The sequence below is a fragment of the Molothrus aeneus genome, chromosome 1 (genome assembly GCF_037042795.1).
Source record: "Molothrus aeneus isolate 106 chromosome 1, BPBGC_Maene_1.0, whole genome shotgun sequence".
Lineage (NCBI taxonomy): Eukaryota > Metazoa > Chordata > Aves > Passeriformes > Icteridae > Molothrus > Molothrus aeneus.
In genome coordinates, this window is record NC_089646.1 from 118,595,702 (window position 1) to 118,614,420 (window position 18,719).

Genomic DNA, 18,719 nt, shown 5'->3' on the forward strand with positions numbered 1-18,719 from the left:
GAGTCAATCTAGACTTGAAGACAACCTCTTAAACCAAGCATCATGAAACATCTCCAAAAACTACAGCACAAAACTAACAGCAGCCAGTTCTAGACTCAAGTAATGATAAATAACATAATGTATACTTTTGTTTTTATATTTATTATACTGAGTACCTCTGCCTTCTCGCTGGTCTTTACTGCTTTACAATTTCTGTGAGTTTAACTTACAGAGAAGGACAGAAAACCCATTATGATTCATATAAGCACCATTTTCCAATAGATCTCAAAATAAAATAATCTGTATCCAGAACTGAAGGAGTATGCACAGTAAGCATTAACAGGGATACCTTGTTAAAATGATCACCAATAACTTCCCAGATCCTAGACCACTGTAACCTGATCCGGCCCATGTTGTAGTAAGAAATCTCTACTATCTTCTGCAGACTAAACATTCGAGGGTGGGTGGCAGACAGCAGCTCATCCATAGACACAGCACAAAGCCAGCGAACAAAATCCACTGTTAAATGACCACAGGTTTTAATGAAATATTTTTCCAAGGTTCAGTTTACAGGGGTGGGGAGGGATAGAGAAGAGATTAAACCTACCAATAGCATTTCCATCCAACCTTGTAGATCCCGTAAATATTCTGTGAAGCGCAGTTAAAGACATGGTTAAAGTTTCTTAAGAAATGCATCTGTTAAATGTTTTCAAGCCTCCTTGTCTTATTTTTTTAACAATATATAGACAGTCTCTGATTACTTTTATTTCTTAAGAAACAATTGATTTTTTACAGTTGTAAAAACATAGTGAGAGTACAGTCAGCTTTTCTCATCCCCGATTGAAATACAAAACTCAAACATCTCCAGAGTGCATAATACCCATTTGCCATGAAAAGTAGGTATTTGAAACACTTCCCATTATGAAGCAGGGAGGGACACTGCAAACCTAAACAGATATGGTGTGTTTGACATCAAGCTTCCAGCGCACTTGATGTGATTTTACTGCAAGACAACTTTTCATTGAACTGACATTGATCTTGCTGCCTGTACTTCAACCACAGAAATGTTTGTAAGCCTTCAAAATGATGCCTCTTCATCAATTTTGACAACCATTACAAAAATTCTATGTTCTGATTTCTTACATGCTGAGCAAGCAAGATCCATGAACACTTCAGTCTGATCACTACTGTATGATATAGACTGGGAATGTTCATAATATATATTCTGCCTAGCCAAATCCAGTTAAAATAAATGTGATTCATAGAACGGAAGACTGGAATAATAATTTTGGTCATTTCAGAAAACATCCACATGACCTAGAGGAAAGCAGGGAGTCAGTAATTACATTTAGGAGAAAAAGAGTCTGACAATAATGCCCTCAGTACTAAGGCAAAATGAGATTTGCAATCTGTTACTATATACAGCAAATCAAGATTCAGCAGACACTACAGCAGACTCCATTCTGTAAGTCTTCTGCAGTAATTTTTTTATCAGTAAAAAAGCTTCTTGCCTAATCTTTGCCCTGCTCCTTCTTGCACAAACACCCATGATGCAAAAATAAATCCACCCCCCTCTAACTGAAAAGCACTTCTCTATGGTAGTTTTTATGTAGGCTTTTTCCAAATAAATTAATAAATTAGTAAGGTCCTTTTCTTAGCACAGGGTATTCAAATACTGCTTGAAAAACTTCAGGTGGCAACAAGAAATTTAATACAGTACCTGTCTACAGCAACAACAACGCTTTGGGAGCTAGTTTCTCCAATGGATTCCTGAATACTTGCTATCTGCTTCCAATCCACGTTTCCACCAACTACAGTGAGAAAAATTGAAAAATGGGTAAAAAAGAATACAGAACGGGTTGGGAAGAAAGAGGAATAATAGGTTTGCCACTACCAGTATAATTAAATGTATTTTTAATTCACAAAAAGAGAAGCACATTATGAATTTCCCTTGCATGAGCTGGACATCTCAGTGAACAGTTACATGTTAGTGTAAGTCCTAATTATCCTAATTACCTAATTATTATGTCTCTATCCATGTATAAATTATATTAGTCCCTAAAAATTGTCCACATTTGGAGCAACAGATAAAAAAAATAAAACCCACAAGAATCACCTTTTTTTCCTCCATTTTTCAATGAAACTTTGGTAATCTTGCTACTTAGAACACACAACATATGACTGAGAATATAGCTTAGAGGAGAATTTTTCACACTTAATTAGCATCAAGTGAGTAAATCCCAAAAGATTTCTTATCATTCAGAAAGAATAGCTTCCACCAGAATTCCATCTTTAAGCTACATCTCAATTACAGCAAAATTATCATCCCAAAATAGTGAGAAATACCTATAAATAAAACCAGTAATTATTTATTTTGGAGGCTTGAAACTGTAACCTACATCTGGGAAAGCTGTGAAGAAACTGCAAACTTTGCAGTGAGAAAAATTCTGAAATTTTTAGCCATCTCCAAAAAAAAAGCAATCACCATCAAAGAAAGAGCTGGAATCTTGCAATCACTTTGGGTAATTCCACATACCCTGTATGCAGGGCTTTTTTTTTTTTTTTTTTTTTAATTTAAGCAATATAGAAAAGAACAGAAGACTGAAAGAAAGCAAGTAGTTCTCATCTCAGAGGTTTGCTGAGAGAAGAACTTCTCATGTTTCAGCCTGCCTCAGAGCCATCCACACTTGGAGGTGGCTGGAGATGACTGTCTGTCAAATCTATACAACCTTACCTACCTGAAGTACTTTTCTAGGGCATTTATGGAACAACTTTTCTGTACATACATATGTAACCTCATGCTGGTATCTCAGCAATGTATAATAGCACTGGGTTTGATCAAGACTTCTCTTGTAAGCACACAAGCTGCCAGTGTCAATTAGCTCGAATGTTGGTAATGAGTCAGCTAAGAAGTATCAAATGAGCAGCAGAGTGTGAAGAGAATTGGAAGGGCTAATTCCAAGGAGTCAGAGCCCTAACCAACTTTACCAGCTTATGTGAGAATTCCTTGTTATCACAGGATTTGTAATTCAATGCTTGAAAACCTGAACAGACAGCAGACTTACACTCTAACAGTTGTGAAATCTTTCACAGTGCAACACAGGAGTCAGCTAGGTAACTCTGCTTTACAAAAAAGAGATTTGTCAGATTCCCCCTGTCCAAAGAGGATTTGTGGTTACCCAGGAGCCCAAACACTTTGGCTATGACCTACTCACAGCAGCAAGTTTTGTCTTCCAACTTTGTGAACAGAAACTGACATAGGAGAAATGTGGATTTCACAATTACAACTCCAAGTAAGGCAATATTCCTACCAAAGGAGCAATAGACTAGATGCTTATTCATTCCTTTACAACCCCCATGCTTGTGATGCTTTGAATTTCCAAGTACAACAAAAAAAGGGTCACAACAGGAAGGTAATACAAGAGATAAAGACATTTGAGTGCAGATGCCTGAACAGCTACACCTGAATTCTTGCTGAGGCAGTAAATGAGCAAAGGAGCTTTTGGGTCTGGTTTTGTTCATCTTTGTTATTTCAAAAAACACATTAACTTCAGCAAAAAAAGTGAGTGCTGCTGCTTATCCACATCTGATTTTGCAAGTAGGTCTGAAAGATGGAGTTTCTGTTTCACCAGACTGCAACTTCACTCACTCTAAACAACTCTTTTCCTGTAAAATATGTGTCTGTGTATATGGACATACACACTATGTGTTCTTCACAGGAATTTAGGTTTATAGAAAGCTTGCTTGAAACCCATAGTTCTAATGCATACTTTGGAATCATAGAAAATTAAACTATCTGCAAAAAAGGATTTGTGGAAAGAAGTGAAATAACTAAAACAGTTGAGAAAATGTTCTAACAGCCCCTCTTAGTGCATAAAAACCAAGTTAAGCATTTTCCAATAAGATTGAAGCAACATTATTTAAAAAAAAAAAAGAAAATGGTCAAGTTTCCATAGGTGCACTCTAATAAGCATTCCAGAAATTGAATTCAGAGAAAAACATTTTATGTATTTGGGCATAAACTGTTTTCCCTAGAAATGTAGCTGACAGCAGCAAAAGGTCTTTATGAGCTGGACCTATACCAATGAGCAGCAAGTATGATTTAGGGAAACCTGAATACCAGTTGCATTCTTGAGTTATGAGGACTTAAAACTTTTAAAGGCCAGCCACTTTAGCCTTAGAGAAGCACAGAGAAGCATAGAGAAACTGCCAGGATTTGGAAGTAGCCAAGTTGCACAAGTCCATCAGGGAACAGTGAAAGATGCATATTGGAAGGGCAGGAAGAAGCCCAGTGTATGACATGTTGGCAGACTCACTGATTTCCAAGCCCAAGTTTAACATTCATCAATGCTTGGCAAGGTGAGGGAAGTACAGAGAGGCAGGCCAAAGGGGAGCAAAAGGGAAAGAAAAGGAATGACTATAGAAGAAAAAAAACTCTCTGAGGAGAACACAAACCTGGATGATTAGGACTAGTTTGGGGGCTAAGATCAGGAAAAACAGAAAATTATCATTACTCAAAAAAAATTACATGAAAAACTGAGGGAAGACAAAGCTTTTGTTTGGCTGTGAGTGAAGTTCAAAAGGCAGAGATACTGAGCATCACACTATAACTGAAACTTTCTCATAGTCAAAAAGACTTGTATATATACACTTTGATGCTTCCAGAGTTTTTAAATACCCTACACCTATATATCTTTAACTGTGTTCCGACTTAAAATAAACAAATAAACAAAACTCCCAACATTCTAAAGATAAATTTAAGGTAAGTCTTATACTTTTCTACGAAGATAAGAAAAATAATCTCATTTTTGCAGTATATTTTAGTGCTCAAGCCTAAAAAAGGCACTTACTCAGTACCAAAGTAACCAGAAAAGGAAAGAAATGAAATTTCAGAATTTAAGCTAAATTAATCTCCCACTTGGTTTGAATTCTGTGTATTTCTCACAAAGCTCCACAACAGATGCTTAACCTACACATACTGACTTGCTTGCTTGGTAAAATACTTGGCACACTAATGTTGCAGTATTATTAAACCTGGTCATACCATCTGCAATCCATTTTTAGTTGGAAAGTGATATTTTAATAGAATTGAACAACATATATAATCTTCTTACATTTTCCATCCTAACAATAATAATAGAGCAAACTAAATATTCCAGAAATTGGAGTAAGTCTATTCAAAGCATAAGTTTTACAAGGACTACTTCACGGTCTTTTGTCAGAAACTCACATAAAAACACAGAACAAATTTAAATAGTTCTCTGAACAAAACCAGCTAAATGAAATACTTAGTATCTGCATCACTTACCCAGTCCCAGCCCCACAAATTCATCAGGTGCCTGATCCTTTGTTCCAGTAAAAGAACCTTCCCTGCCACGCACTGTCCCTGAGATGTAGCGAGGTTTTACTCCAGTTCCTATTAACTGTGCCAGTTCAAGCTGACTGATGCATTTCAGAATCTATTGCAGAGAATAAAGAAGTTATTTACCAACCAAAAGCAGTTTGAAATAGTAAAAAGCAAGTAAAGCTCTTTAGAAGGAAAAAATTCCAATACTTGAGGTCAAAAAATCTGGGTTTTTTTCTAAAATAAATATAAATTTAAATAGTACTGGATTAGTCTCTCTCAGTTTTATTTCTCACTTAGACATGTTTTGCTACTTTAAGAAGTATACATGCAGCACTTACCTAAACCACACTGTGTTTATGCACAAACAAGCCCACTACTGTGTTGAAAATCAGTGAACATGCTTTCTTACAGCTCAAGTACAAATGACTTGTACCTCATGCCAGGAATTTCCCAAATAGTTTCCATCTGTATGAGCCACCGTGATGAGAGTTTTAATGGTGTCAATGTTCTTCTGTTTCATTTCAGTAATACCAGAACTCACTGTAAGCAACGTAAATCTTGCTAATGCTTGAACATAGGCATCTCTTTCAAGCTGCAAATGGGAAGGAAAGAAACACAAGTCTCATAAATATTTTTGCCATTTCTTGTTCTTAGTACAATCTGTACGATTTCATCAACTATACCATTTATCTTTCTCTTCCTAGAACTGAATTTCCAAAGCATAGTGAAAATATCTCAAGTTCTTCACCAGTAAGAAGGTATCTGTGGGATGAAATCAGGTCCTTCTCTGAAATCAGGAACATGAAGTGTAATGTCTGACAGCATAGGACATAGAAGATGTGCTTACATTTCTGGTTTGGTCTTTTTTGGGGAAAAGAGGATGCTGCTTCAGAAGAAATGTTGCTAATTAGCTAAGTTTTCAATATTCTTGTACCATACTCAGACCTACTCTGAAAATGCTGCCTTATGCAGACTCACTGAAGCTTTAGCATTTTTTTGTCAATAAAATCTAAAAAATGTATCTAAAAGGCAAGTTATGCCAATTCTATGGAATTGCTCAAAACCTATTTGATTTAATTTGCACCATTTGGAGCATCTCAGAAGCTTCTGAAGAAGTGTCATGGGTAAACAGCAAGTGACCAAAATCTAGACTGATCTCACAAAAGAAAATTCCACCCAGTTACCCAATTTTTATGTGCATGGTATCTATAAGCAACAAAGGGAACTCCTCAGATTTCACATGAACCAATTACAATGGTAAAAAGGGGATTACAGTTGAGCCCACAAGTGCATTTTATTCTCCTGTTATGTATAAACTGAAGGCTGTAAAGTGAAATGGTTGTACACCAGATAAACAAACGACAATTACGAAATATATTTAACTGTTTGGATATTTAGGGGTATTTTTAAAGTAAAAAGTCATTGAACACAGAAAACAACCAAATATAAAACATTAAAAAAACCCCAGAAAGAATGGGATTCCACAGAGAAAACACTAACACCACAATAGTGGGCTACGGTAAAAGGGACAGACTGCCACTGAGCCACTGACTACAGAATAGCTGCCACATTCAAAGCCAACCATTTCTGCAGGGTACGCTGGCAAAGGTGAAGAAAATAATGTAGAAGCACAGAAAAATGAACTCTCAAAGAAAGAATACTAAGCAATGAAGCTTCAGAGCCTACAAACTGTGTATTTTCTGTAAAACCAAAACATTTTCAGTCCTACTCATTCATGTAGGTATTCCCCTCTCCCCCCTTTTTCTAAGCCACCACAGTAGAAGACAAACAACTAAATAATGTGTCCATCACCCAGAAATTGAAACTTGATGATATAAGTAGATTAAGTACATCCTTTTGATGCATATCTTTTCTCAGATGCTTAAAGACAAAAGTCAGACTGTGTGACAAGTCTAAGATTAAAAATATAAATAATTAAAACCATAATCTATAATTGAGGTTTTAGAGGTGAGCATGTATAACTTAAACTGTATCGTGTACTTTGGAAATTTTCTTAAAATTAAAGGAATCCAGGTCCCTCCATTATCTCTCAAGGTGTGTAAATGTTAACTCTTAATAGACACCAATCTTCATTTCTATACATTTCCACAATGAAAACTGGAAAAGTTGCCATCACTGGTTAAGCACATGAGGATAAACTTCATTCCAACAGACAAGATCCTTAAACCAGCACAAGTACAGACATGCCAGTCTCCTTCAAACCATCAGAGCTATCTTGTGTCTGCAGTCAGACAATATCCCACCTAACCAAGACCTTGTGAACTGGAATCATCCTGTAATACTGAAATTACCAACAAACCAGTACTGTTTTTAATTATATCAACAAAATAGAATTTCCACAGAAAACCAAGAAGTAATAATGCTTATACTGAAAATGCAAAAGCAACACTTCCCATTTTCTGAAATTTAAAAACTTGTTTTTGGAACACCTCCAGTTCAATCATGTCCCAAGCCAATGAAGGGTACAACTGAATCACAGGGATCTTGGAGCAAACATGTCCTTGCCCTCTCCAGCAAGTCTGACCACTGCAGCACTGGGAGCTAAATTCTGCAGCTGCTGAAACTGGTATTGGTACCGGTTCCACTTTTGCAGCTTAGAAACAAAAGTAACTGGAGTGTGTTTCACTGAACATCTGCAGGCTCCAGGGAAGGCTTTGTTAATCAAATTTTTAAGTCTGTTGAGCTTGGGAACAGGTGGTCATGCAGAAATTAGGTGGAAAAACAGAGGAAAGAAACCTCACATGATCTCAAATGGACTTTTTTAAGCAGCTGTATCATAGGTCCCAATGTGCTTTTCCACATTAATGGTAAATGTTATCTAACTTGCCAAATACAAATACAATGGGAGAAGGAAGGAAACCATTCCCTATCATATCATAGTTCAACATCTTCTATTTAGTCTTATACAGTTGGTTTCTGGGCTGGCGCGTGTTCTCTTGGTAAGCATTTTCAACATACAAATGAAATAACACAAAGCCAAACATACAGATTTTGCCTGCCCCTCTCTTCAGCTATGTCTGTAACAAACTTATGGCAGACCAGTACTCCATTTATTAACTAATAATCTACAATAATGTAATTGTACCTTCCCTACCAATGGTTTCTAAATAGAAAAACAAAAGCCAAAAAAAGCCCCAGTTTAATCACCACGGCCCTGTGGAGCCAGAGAGTCTGGCATTCTTGGCAATGCACTTCATGCAAGATCCATTCATTCATTACAACAGGAATGCCATTTTCAGTGCCATAACTGTTAAAAGGGTATCCATTTAAAGACATCTTGGATTAATATCATCTCTCTGAAGTTGAGAACAATATTTCAAATACAGTTCAGAGAGATACTATTTTACATGATGGAGAGACTCATTTTATAAAACAACAAAACACACCTAAACAGCTTTGTAACTAGAATGCTAGAAATAAAATACTTTGACATAAAAGTAGTCAATTTCTAGGGAAACAAACATTCAGTGCAGAGGCACGGAAGCACTTACCACAAAACACTAGGAAAAATAAAGGTCACTTCATGTACATTTCCAGTCAAATATCAGATGAAACAGTAATGTCAGAAGCAGGCAGCCCCTATCTATTGCAGTGTGCAGCTTCAGCAGCAAGGACACTCAGAATCCCACTAACATCTTGCTGGTACATAAATCAAAGCATTGTGTCAATCTTACATTTTTTACCTGAATGTTGAAAATGCAAGCAATGCGGATTGCACATCGTATACCCTCCAAACAGAGAGAGGCAACTTCGGTGTCATCACAGTCCTGCAGACCCACGCTGAATGCAGCCAGGAAAGGTGTCCATGCCAACTGCAATGGATGCAAAGCAAGTGTTACAATTATCAGCAATTGTTGGTACTTGAGGGGAATGTTATCGTTTCACCATCTTGCTGAAGTGTAAATTCCATTCTTAACTTACATAATCAACCCTGAAGCTGTCTTTTGACAAAAAGGAAACAGAACATACAGACATGAAACATGTAATACTAAAAAGTGTGGTCAGAAGAGACATGAGACAGAATGAGGCAGAAGTAATGCAGAGTGGAGCTCCCCTCCAAAGCACTTGTCCTCTCCCTCAGCAACAAACACACAGCCATCTTCAGATAGCTGTAAAAACCAAATCCTAAAGCTATGTCAATTAGATGTCTGTTAGAGTTTTAGCACTTCCAGGATGACTTTTATCTCTGGACATTGAAACACAGAGTAAACACTTATTGTAATAACCAACACACCATATAACAGATTTATGATGAAAAGTACATAAGTAAGACTAGCTTATCCTGATAACACCAGAAAAAACCAACAACAAAAAAAGGAGATTACTAAAAATAAGGTAAACTTTATTAATTACACTAAAATTATAGTAAGCTAACAACAACAACAGCAAAATACCGGACAAGACTCTTGCCTTATCTCTCTACTACTAATTTTGTTGCCCTTTTCCCTCCATCTTTTTGTACCTAAGCCACTACTGATGTTTCCCATTCCTCTTGCCTTAGGTGCCACTGAGTACTGCAAGACAGACCATATAGTCCTTTCCTTGTGGCCAAGGCTCCCCCTCCCAAAGGCAGAAAAAACAGTGAGAAGATGCAGAGAATTCTGCTGTAACTATATGGAGTTATGGAGAGGAAACACCACAGAACCCAGAATGATTTTAGACATAATTTTACCTTAAGTCACCCCAGATGAAATACAGAGTCAATGGGCACAGCAAGGAGCAATAGATTTCACACTTAATTTCATAATAAAATGATGTACCACTGAGCTTTGGTTTCATTTTAGCCTGCAGATCCAAAAGCACTACCTAAAAAGCATTTAATGCTTGCACATACTAAACTGTAACTGGGAGACAGTATTAAAGGCACTGGATGAATTCAAAGATTGAGGATTTAATTCCCCATTGTATCATCTTTAAAGGTCCCTTCCAACCCAAACTATTCTGTAATTTTATGTTCAGAAATGTATGGTTTTTCCCAATGCCTTCCTAATTTTCCCTGCTATTGTAACCAAAACTAATCTTAAAAAATCACGAAACTGAAATAATTTCTTAAAAATTATCTAATGGTCTGTATACTATGCTTTGTAACTACATGTATGCTGTTATTTGTAGGCTGTTTTGTTAATACAGATGAAAATCAAGCCTCAAAACCAGACAATCAATTCTGGGCTGCTTAGATGGGTGCATAAAGGGAATTTTTGCTGTTTTAAGAATTCAGCCAATGTAACTGCAAACACAGTTACAATGATCAATTTTATGTGGACATCAATGAGTAGAGATACCCAGAAATTTGTAAATTTTTACTGAATATTTAAGTCTAAATTTAAAAAAGTGAAATTAGGTATTCAAATTCCACAGTTCTTACTTGTTTTTGAGAAGAGAGCCCTCTGGTCAATACATTACATTACTGTCCTCAGCACTTTAATTAGTTCATGAACACCCTCAAATAACTTCAAGCAAAAACTTCTTATTTTTTGTACCTTCATGAAACATGTTTAGAGTGTTAATTTAACCAGGGTGCTTAATTTTTTGCTCCTTTGAAAATGAGCTTTGAATATACACTTTTTAGACAGTAAAGGGTAGGAAGGATTAGGGCTGGTATCTTGAAGAAAATCACACTATGAATTTTACAGATGCCTGCATGTGAATTATTTCATTTCAGCCTTCAGGAAGTCCACAGAGAGAAAGTATAGTACATCTCTGCCATGTGATACCTTGAACAGCCTAAAAGTAAATTTTTAACAAGGTCTGTGCTTAGTGTTCCTCCGTACAAATCAAATACTATGCTAGTTTTTTTAATAAGGTGACAAAGAACTCGTAATTTTGCCTCATAGACAGCAATCTCACACAGAGACCTTCAGTGTGCCCAGGTGGCCAAGAAGGCCAATGGCATCCTGGCTTGTGCCAGGAAGGGTGGCCAGCAGGACCAGGGCAGTGCTCTGTACTCAGCACTGGTGAGGCCACACTCTGCATCCTGTGCTCAGTTCTGGGCTCTCACTGCAAGAAAGGCATGGAGGTATGGGATTGAGTCCAGAGAAGGACAATGGAGCTGGTGAAAGAGGTGGGAGTAGGTTCTTCTCCCCAGTAACAAGGGAAAGGATGAGAGCAAGTGGCCTCAAGTTGCACCAGGAGACATTTACATTGAATATTGGGAAAAATTCCTTCACAGACGCAGTTGACATAAGTTGAAACAAGCTGCCCAAGGAAGCAGTGCAGGCACCAACCCTGGAAGCATTTATCAGACATGTAAATGCAGCACTTCAGGTCATGGTTTAGTGGTGGACTTGGCAGCCCTGGGCTAACAGCAGGACTCAAAGCTTTTAAGAGTCTATTTCAACCTAAATGTTTCTGAGCTTCTTGGGCCTGGAGCTCCATCTAACCTCACAGCACATCCCCCCAGGGAACCATTTGTTCATTCAGTGGTAGAGGTCTGAGACTTTACTTCCCTGGAGCAGTTCACAAAGCGGTCATGTGAGCACCATGGCTTGAACAAGGACACAAACAAGAGCCCTAACAATTATCTCAAAGCCCTAACAATTAATCTCAATGGCAGATGACTGCTGTGAGTTAGGTATGCCAGAGACCACATCCAAGAGCACACTGAGGCATCCTACACTGCTGAACATACTCTGTCTATGAATCTGAATCACTGCTACGGAAAAAGCATTTGGCATGCAGACAGCTTTGCACTTACACAATAGCAGAGTGGTGCTTAGAATAATAGTTTAATACAGGTTCAGCTTCCTCCCCTACACTGGACTACACTCCTAGCTTTCTAAAGCATTAATTTGCAACAGACAACATTAGATAAATGTTTTTCCTGATAACTGCTCCATTGCTTCTTGTACCAGCACAGAAATTTCTTAAATTCCAGGGTAAAGGAAACTAGATTAGAAGGTTCAAAATCCTCTCTTTCCTGTAGCAAGTTAAGTAACTCACAAAATGAGCAAAGCACAGCAGATGCAAATCTTCAGTATTTTCAATAAATCCTGTCAGTCAGCATTTTGTATTAAGAAACTGTGATATTCTACATGATTATCTGAACAGGTATCTCACCTTAAACATGGGTCTCACATGCTCCAGGTGTGTTGCACTGGTAAAAGGGGCCTGAACGTGGCTCACTGCCTCCATAAGAGCTTTAGCTGTTTTAGCCATTTGCTCCATTTCCAAGTTATATAGGAGTCTTCTCTGCTTCTCACTAGCAACACCTGCAAACACATTTTTTCTCTCATTTTGCATCTTTAGGAATATAATAATTTTACGTTTTTCATTAAGTACAATATTCAGATGTACTTTTGTATTATCTTCACTTTCTGAAATTATCATACCAGCCTTCTCATATTTCTTTTACAACATAGATAAAATTTAACTTAAGGCAAACTTGTATTTGAAATGCAAACTATTTTTAAACCTTTACAGAATTTTAAGATTTGAACAACAGAGATTTCTTCTCCATCACCTCAACTGACAGCATAAATATCACACCCACTAAGTTAAATTCAAAATGAAGAGATATGTCATAGGAATCCATCAGCAGAGAAAATAACAATAAAAATAACTGGACATCCTTTTCCAGTGTGAGAACTACATTAAACCTTTTCATTTCCATAACAGAACCCACCTCTCAAGAAGACAGTGAAATCCAAGTAGCATGTAATAATCATCTTTTTAAAAGTGACAATAAAACATTATGTTAAGTGAATGAATACTGAAAACAAGAGTATTTCTTTTTTTCAGATGCTAATTTCCTGCAAGCAATCTGTTCATAAGGCTAACCTAGGACTTAAATTATACAAATATGTTGGGAAAAAGTTCAATCTCTCTTAAGGTTCTCTGTAGAAAAGTTAGAATGTAACATCTCAATCTTCACAGTATGCAAAACACAAAGGTTTTCTGTTATCTGAGAAAGGAAAAGATTATTAATAAAGTGCACAAATTAGGGCCCTAAGAATCAAATATTGCAAAATATTTGAAAACAGATTGGTTATTGCAAGAAATCACAACAGTTACTTAAGAAAAAGAAGACACACACAATGTGTGTGTTCTGCTCTGTACCTATTGGCAACCATGTAACTTCACAGTTTTTTCCCTGTGCTGCTGCTCAACAGCAACACCTGCCTCCTCCATGGTCAATGCACTGACTGCCAGAATTCAGATGCAAAGGGAAGTGAAAATAAGCAGTTGTATTTAATGCAGATTTGAGGTTAGCATCATGCATTTATGTTAAAAAGAAAAGAATATGAAATTAGAAGCTAGGACTCACTGTGAATTAAGTGAGTGGTGTTTGCTTCATTCAACTCCTGTTTTAAAAAGGAGAGCTTCATGAAACTGAAGAGCCAACCCAACTGAAGAAAGCTAGCAATGCCACTACTTACTTTGTTTACTGGATTTTGTAGGTATTGTTAATTCTTTTGTTTCTTTCATTGAAATCTTCTTTCCAGCTATTTCATTATAGATAGCAGACAAATATTCTTCAGGTAGATCTTTACTGTCATTGATACCTCTATTCATTTTAATATACTGTTCTTTTGTCATTTTATTCTTAACCTGAAATGCAGAAAGTAGCTGTAAATATCAACACACGAGGCAAGCTTCTAATTTACAATCTTCCTATAAAACTGCCCAGCCCACAAGAAGTTACCATCAGGGATAAACCTGCTGATTCAGAAGACTTTTTAAAGTATTCAACATATCCAAGATTACACTGTCAAATCTACAATATACCGCAAAGCCATGAGGACATTCTAACACTCAAACATTTGGTGGGATCCACAGATCAAATGTATGTCAAATTAGATGTACATTAAAAAAAAAAAAAAGAAAGGGAAAAAAAGCTTTTTCTTGTCATACAGACCAAACTATCTATGATGCAGAAAGCTACCTTACAGAAAGGCCTAACCAAAAAAACTTCAAAACCTCAACACCCATGAAACATAATACTGCTACTTAAAAAGATGCACTAATGTAGACTACCTTACTTATTAAACACATCCTGATGCTAAATTGGATAACAAGCTTTAACAACTACACTGTCACAATGCCTGAAAGTTACATGCCTATGAATTACACGGATATTTATTCCAGCAACATACCTGTGGACTGTGAAGATCTGTTGTCAACATGATAATTGAGTAAGCTAAAACATATGCAGTATCTGCACTAGCAAAAAGAGTTTGCCTGAAGGCAAAAAGGAGAGAAAGAATAGCAAATTTAATTTATTAAGATTTTTTACTAATCACTCAGTTTTCCAAAGTTCTGAAGAAGTAGTGTATCTTACCCTTGGTTACATTCTAAATATCTAGCAGCAAATTTCTCCATTAAGCGATCAATTTTTTGAGCTTCTCCGGGCAGACGAAATCCTTCTAGAAACATGCGCAGAGCTGAAACGAAATCCTTTCCCGAAAAGTCGTGTTGGTCTACATATGCATACATGACTTCTTTGTTAAATTTATCATTGTCTCCCAGGAACTCCCCAACCTGAGTCTAAAACAAGAGTAGAAAAGACAAACTAGTGCATTTATATTTGAAAAATAAATACCAACAACAGTCAAATGTTGTACAAAAAGAGGTGTGTATTGCAGTTAACTGAGACATATTCCTGCTTCTCCTCCATTGTCTGAAGCAAAGTATTTTAGCCACATATTCCATCATAATGCTCTTACATGCTCATATGTAGCTGCCTACATTCTTCCTTCTCTGCTCTTACTCTCATGCCATTTGTTTGTTAGATGAATTCCACACGTGTACAAGACAAAGTTAGTATTACTAATGATTGTACTCTGCTGTAATGATTTTTGTAGTTAAGAAACTTATTACAGGAATGAAAAGCTCACTAAACTTTTTTCCCTAGAGTACTGATCTCAAACAGATGCAAGGGATGCTCAAATAAAAATAGCTGGTACTCAAAACACACCTGAATTGATCACTGTCAACACAACACAGTACAATGAAGAAGAGCATGCATTCAGATAAAGATGCCTGGATATGTAAACTGAGGTTAAAAAAATGTTTTAATGTCTGATTCTAAGCATTAATACCAAGATTTGTGAATTCAGCCACAGTAGCAAACATGGGCACCAATGGCTGTGGCCTTTATGTATAATGGTGAAAACTGCTGTTTCAGAAAGTTAGGTTTCTCATGACAATATTAACATGAGATATTCCTACCCATATTGCAGGACCCTTCCAAGTCCAGCAACAGCTGCTAGCTGTAAATAAAATGAAAGAGCTAATCTCAATTAGCTAACTTTCCTCTGGGGGCAGAAAAAAAGTGCTTTTAATGTTGTTACACCACATTATTATTTTCACCATCTCTGAAGGACAGATAATTCTGGCAGTTCCTTACTAAAGTATATAGGATTTACTAAGTTGCTTCAAGCTATACTAGCAACTAAGTACAAGTTTTGAGTCAGCTCAAGTAGGTCAGTCTCTTGCTTTACAGGATGCTGAACCACAGGATGCATAGAGCACAGGGTAGAGCTCTACTGCACCCTCCAACTCAAATTCCTTGAACTTACAAATTTTAGAAGAGAGAGAGACAGGTTTCCTTTTCTTCATTCCACAATAATGTGATACACACTCTGAACACTATCAGCTGATTTGCAATTAGTATAAACACATCAGTGTAAGCACAGACAACCATCAGGAAAACAGTTTCCTTACTGAATCTAATCTTTCCTCTTGATGCAAGAACTGAGCAATGTCTTCAGGGGTAGTGCCAAGCATTCCTTGTTCTTGCAGGTACTGAATCCCCCTCTTTGGTTTCTTGTTGAATCTGTACAATGAAAAGCAAGATGAAATGAGAGTTAATCCTTTTACCCATACAAAAAGTTGTACCACCCTAAGTAAAGAAATTCAGAAATTTCAGATAAGATGCTGAAAAATCTACATATTAAGTATTTTTCCTTTATCAAACTGCACATTACATAGGAATGAGCTATTTCCCTTTACTCTGGCACTCATAAATAAAAAAATATTCCACAAAGACAGCAAAACCTTGAAAAGAACAATTATGCTGTTGATTTTTATCTTAATCTGTATGAAGCAATCAACAAATTCATTAGTTGCCTGTAAAAATGGAAACATACAAAACATAGAACCAGGAAACTGAAAGAAAATGAAGCCCTGAAGGAATAAGGCATATTTGTGCAGGGTCCCAGAAATGTATGACAGGAAACTTTCATTTTTGCATAAAACTGACCTCACTGAAGAGATTAAGGTGATGAAGATAAAATCACACAGAAGATTCACATCAGACTGCACTAAGAAATGACACTATCCTCCAGTTCTAATTATGACAAATTAATTAATCATAAGGACTCATCAGCATAAGCATATAGGAATTTTCACCAGTAACATGGACATTAAAATGGGTCACATTCAAATGATCACGAGTTCAATGTTCTTTTTATCCAAATATAAAAACCTTATTTTTAGACAAGCAGGTCTGGAGAAAAAAAGAACAAACATTCAGAGTACTCATCTTCTAGCTGTGAGGAATTAGGTTAACACAAAACACTGTTGACAGGCTCCAAAGGGGACACCATTCAGCACTCTTTCACCAGAGGAAGTGCTGTTACATCCAGAGATTTTTCCTAACACAAGATGAGTATCTATGAGGAGAAGGAAGAAAAACCCAGGAATCTTCATAGCTCCAAAAGAATCCACCCTCCCATGGGTGATAAAAGGGCACTCACAAGTCAATTCCTTGTTCTATTATTTCCTTTTGCTGCTTTAGGACTTCAAACTGCTCTGGGTTGTCAGTGCCAGACATCTGTGTGCTGTAACTGCCAATTCCTGATGAAGCAGTAGAATCCAAAGAATTTAAGCTTCCATATCTGTTAATTGTCTCAGGGTGTTTGGTTTCACTGCTGTCCTGTTCTGTGGGTTTTTCTTGGCCTATAAAGTGGAAAGGGTTACATATATCCAAAACACATACACTGAAAAGAAACAAAAATCACTACAATATATCAAGGAGAATTCTGTCAGTTCATCACATACTGAAATTTAAATCTTAAATTAAAACTATAATTTCAGGCACTTGGGAAATAAACCCCAGCACCTCAGAAAACCAACTACAGCTTTTTTATTTTATTTTCAAATCCAGTGTCATTTTTAACCTGGAGCGACTTATTCTAAGTTTTTTAAACACAGTGTCTGAAAGAATTTAGGCATGCCAAGGAGTTGGTGCTCTCAGTTCACAAAGACAGCCATGCTAACCACTCCTAGAAAGTTTACTACATCACCTACCAACTTTAAATGCTTAATCTGAAAATTCTGGCATAACCTTAGGTTGGATGAAAACAAGATTAAAACAAGTAATTATTTAGTTACTTCATGGCTTACAACATTCAAACTTCTACAGCTATAAAACGTGTATGTAAGTATTCAGTAAACAAGTAATTTTTAAAATAACCAGTAAATAAGTAAAAAAAATGCTCTCCATTCAGCTTGCTTTAGCAGTTATTTAATCAATATGAAATTATATAAAAATCAAGGGAGCTTCAAAGAAAGTTCTGAGACACTTTTAAAATCAGAAATACAGAAAATAACAGGATTTAGACATTTTTCAGTCCAGTAGCATTCTTGGAATTCATACAATTAGGAAAAGACAACTTGTTTAAATGACACCAAACTTATCAATATTTCTACCAAAGGAAAAAGTCTGGACATTAACAGCATCAGAATACTGGACAAACACAATGAAGTCCTGTAGCACCTCATTACTAAAGGCAGAAGAAACACACCATATATCTTACCAAGGGTTGTCTGGGAATTGGGATTTACATATTGATCCTTACTCCATTCCACCATGCATTTCAAGATCGATACTAAGCATTCCAGTCCTTTTTTCCTCAAACTCAATTCCTAGAAAAGATTTCATGAACAATTTGTTAGTGGACTGGAGAGTTTAGTCTCAACCTATCATGCCAAGAAACGCGAAACTTCATAAAGTTTGGTGCAATTTTTACCTGAACATTGGACATGCCAAGTTCTTGGCTACCTCTTCCTTGAGCAATCTTTGATAAGTCATTAACCAGCCTTTCAAATATATTTGCTGCATTTAAGTCACAATCGTAGTTCACGTAGATGTCCACCACACTCTGAGCATCTATAAATAAAGTGACATTGTCAAACTTGGAACAAAAAACAGGTAATTTAATGAAAGGCAAATATAGTTTTATTCTTTGAGATAAAAAACTAATTCTAGAAATTCATAGTCATTCATAGTCAAAAACAGTCATTCATACCTGCACATATCCTTGTCAGTGTTTGTATAACCATCCACTTATGATCAAATGAGCTAGTAGAAGTTTCCAAGATATATAGGAAAATTTCTTTGAAGAAAACCTAAAAAATATTCCAGGAAGAG

The 18,719-nt window shown here is 36.5% G+C and overlaps 1 protein-coding gene across 2 annotated transcripts in view; it reads right to left on the reverse strand.

Annotated features, from left to right (window-relative positions):
- Positions 1 to 18,719, reverse strand: part of ARFGEF1 (ADP ribosylation factor guanine nucleotide exchange factor 1) — an 84,766-nt gene that overhangs the window by 16,494 nt on the left and 49,553 nt on the right. For both annotated transcript variants that reach the window (XM_066563746.1, XM_066563753.1), the window contains 15 exons: positions 18,598 to 18,697; positions 18,319 to 18,458; positions 18,106 to 18,214; positions 17,044 to 17,245; positions 16,010 to 16,121; positions 14,625 to 14,830; positions 14,440 to 14,524; positions 13,723 to 13,894; positions 12,404 to 12,555; positions 9,031 to 9,159; positions 5,760 to 5,918; positions 5,288 to 5,438; positions 1,700 to 1,790; positions 587 to 627; positions 329 to 498 (listed from right to left, as the gene is read on the reverse strand). In XM_066563746.1, coding sequence (XP_066419843.1) covers positions 329 to 498; positions 587 to 627; positions 1,700 to 1,790; positions 5,288 to 5,438; positions 5,760 to 5,918; positions 9,031 to 9,159; positions 12,404 to 12,555; positions 13,723 to 13,894; positions 14,440 to 14,524; positions 14,625 to 14,830; positions 16,010 to 16,121; positions 17,044 to 17,245; positions 18,106 to 18,214; positions 18,319 to 18,458; positions 18,598 to 18,697 — 2,019 coding nt within the window. The remainder of the gene's footprint in view (positions 1 to 328; positions 499 to 586; positions 628 to 1,699; positions 1,791 to 5,287; positions 5,439 to 5,759; positions 5,919 to 9,030; positions 9,160 to 12,403; positions 12,556 to 13,722; positions 13,895 to 14,439; positions 14,525 to 14,624; positions 14,831 to 16,009; positions 16,122 to 17,043; positions 17,246 to 18,105; positions 18,215 to 18,318; positions 18,459 to 18,597; positions 18,698 to 18,719) is intronic.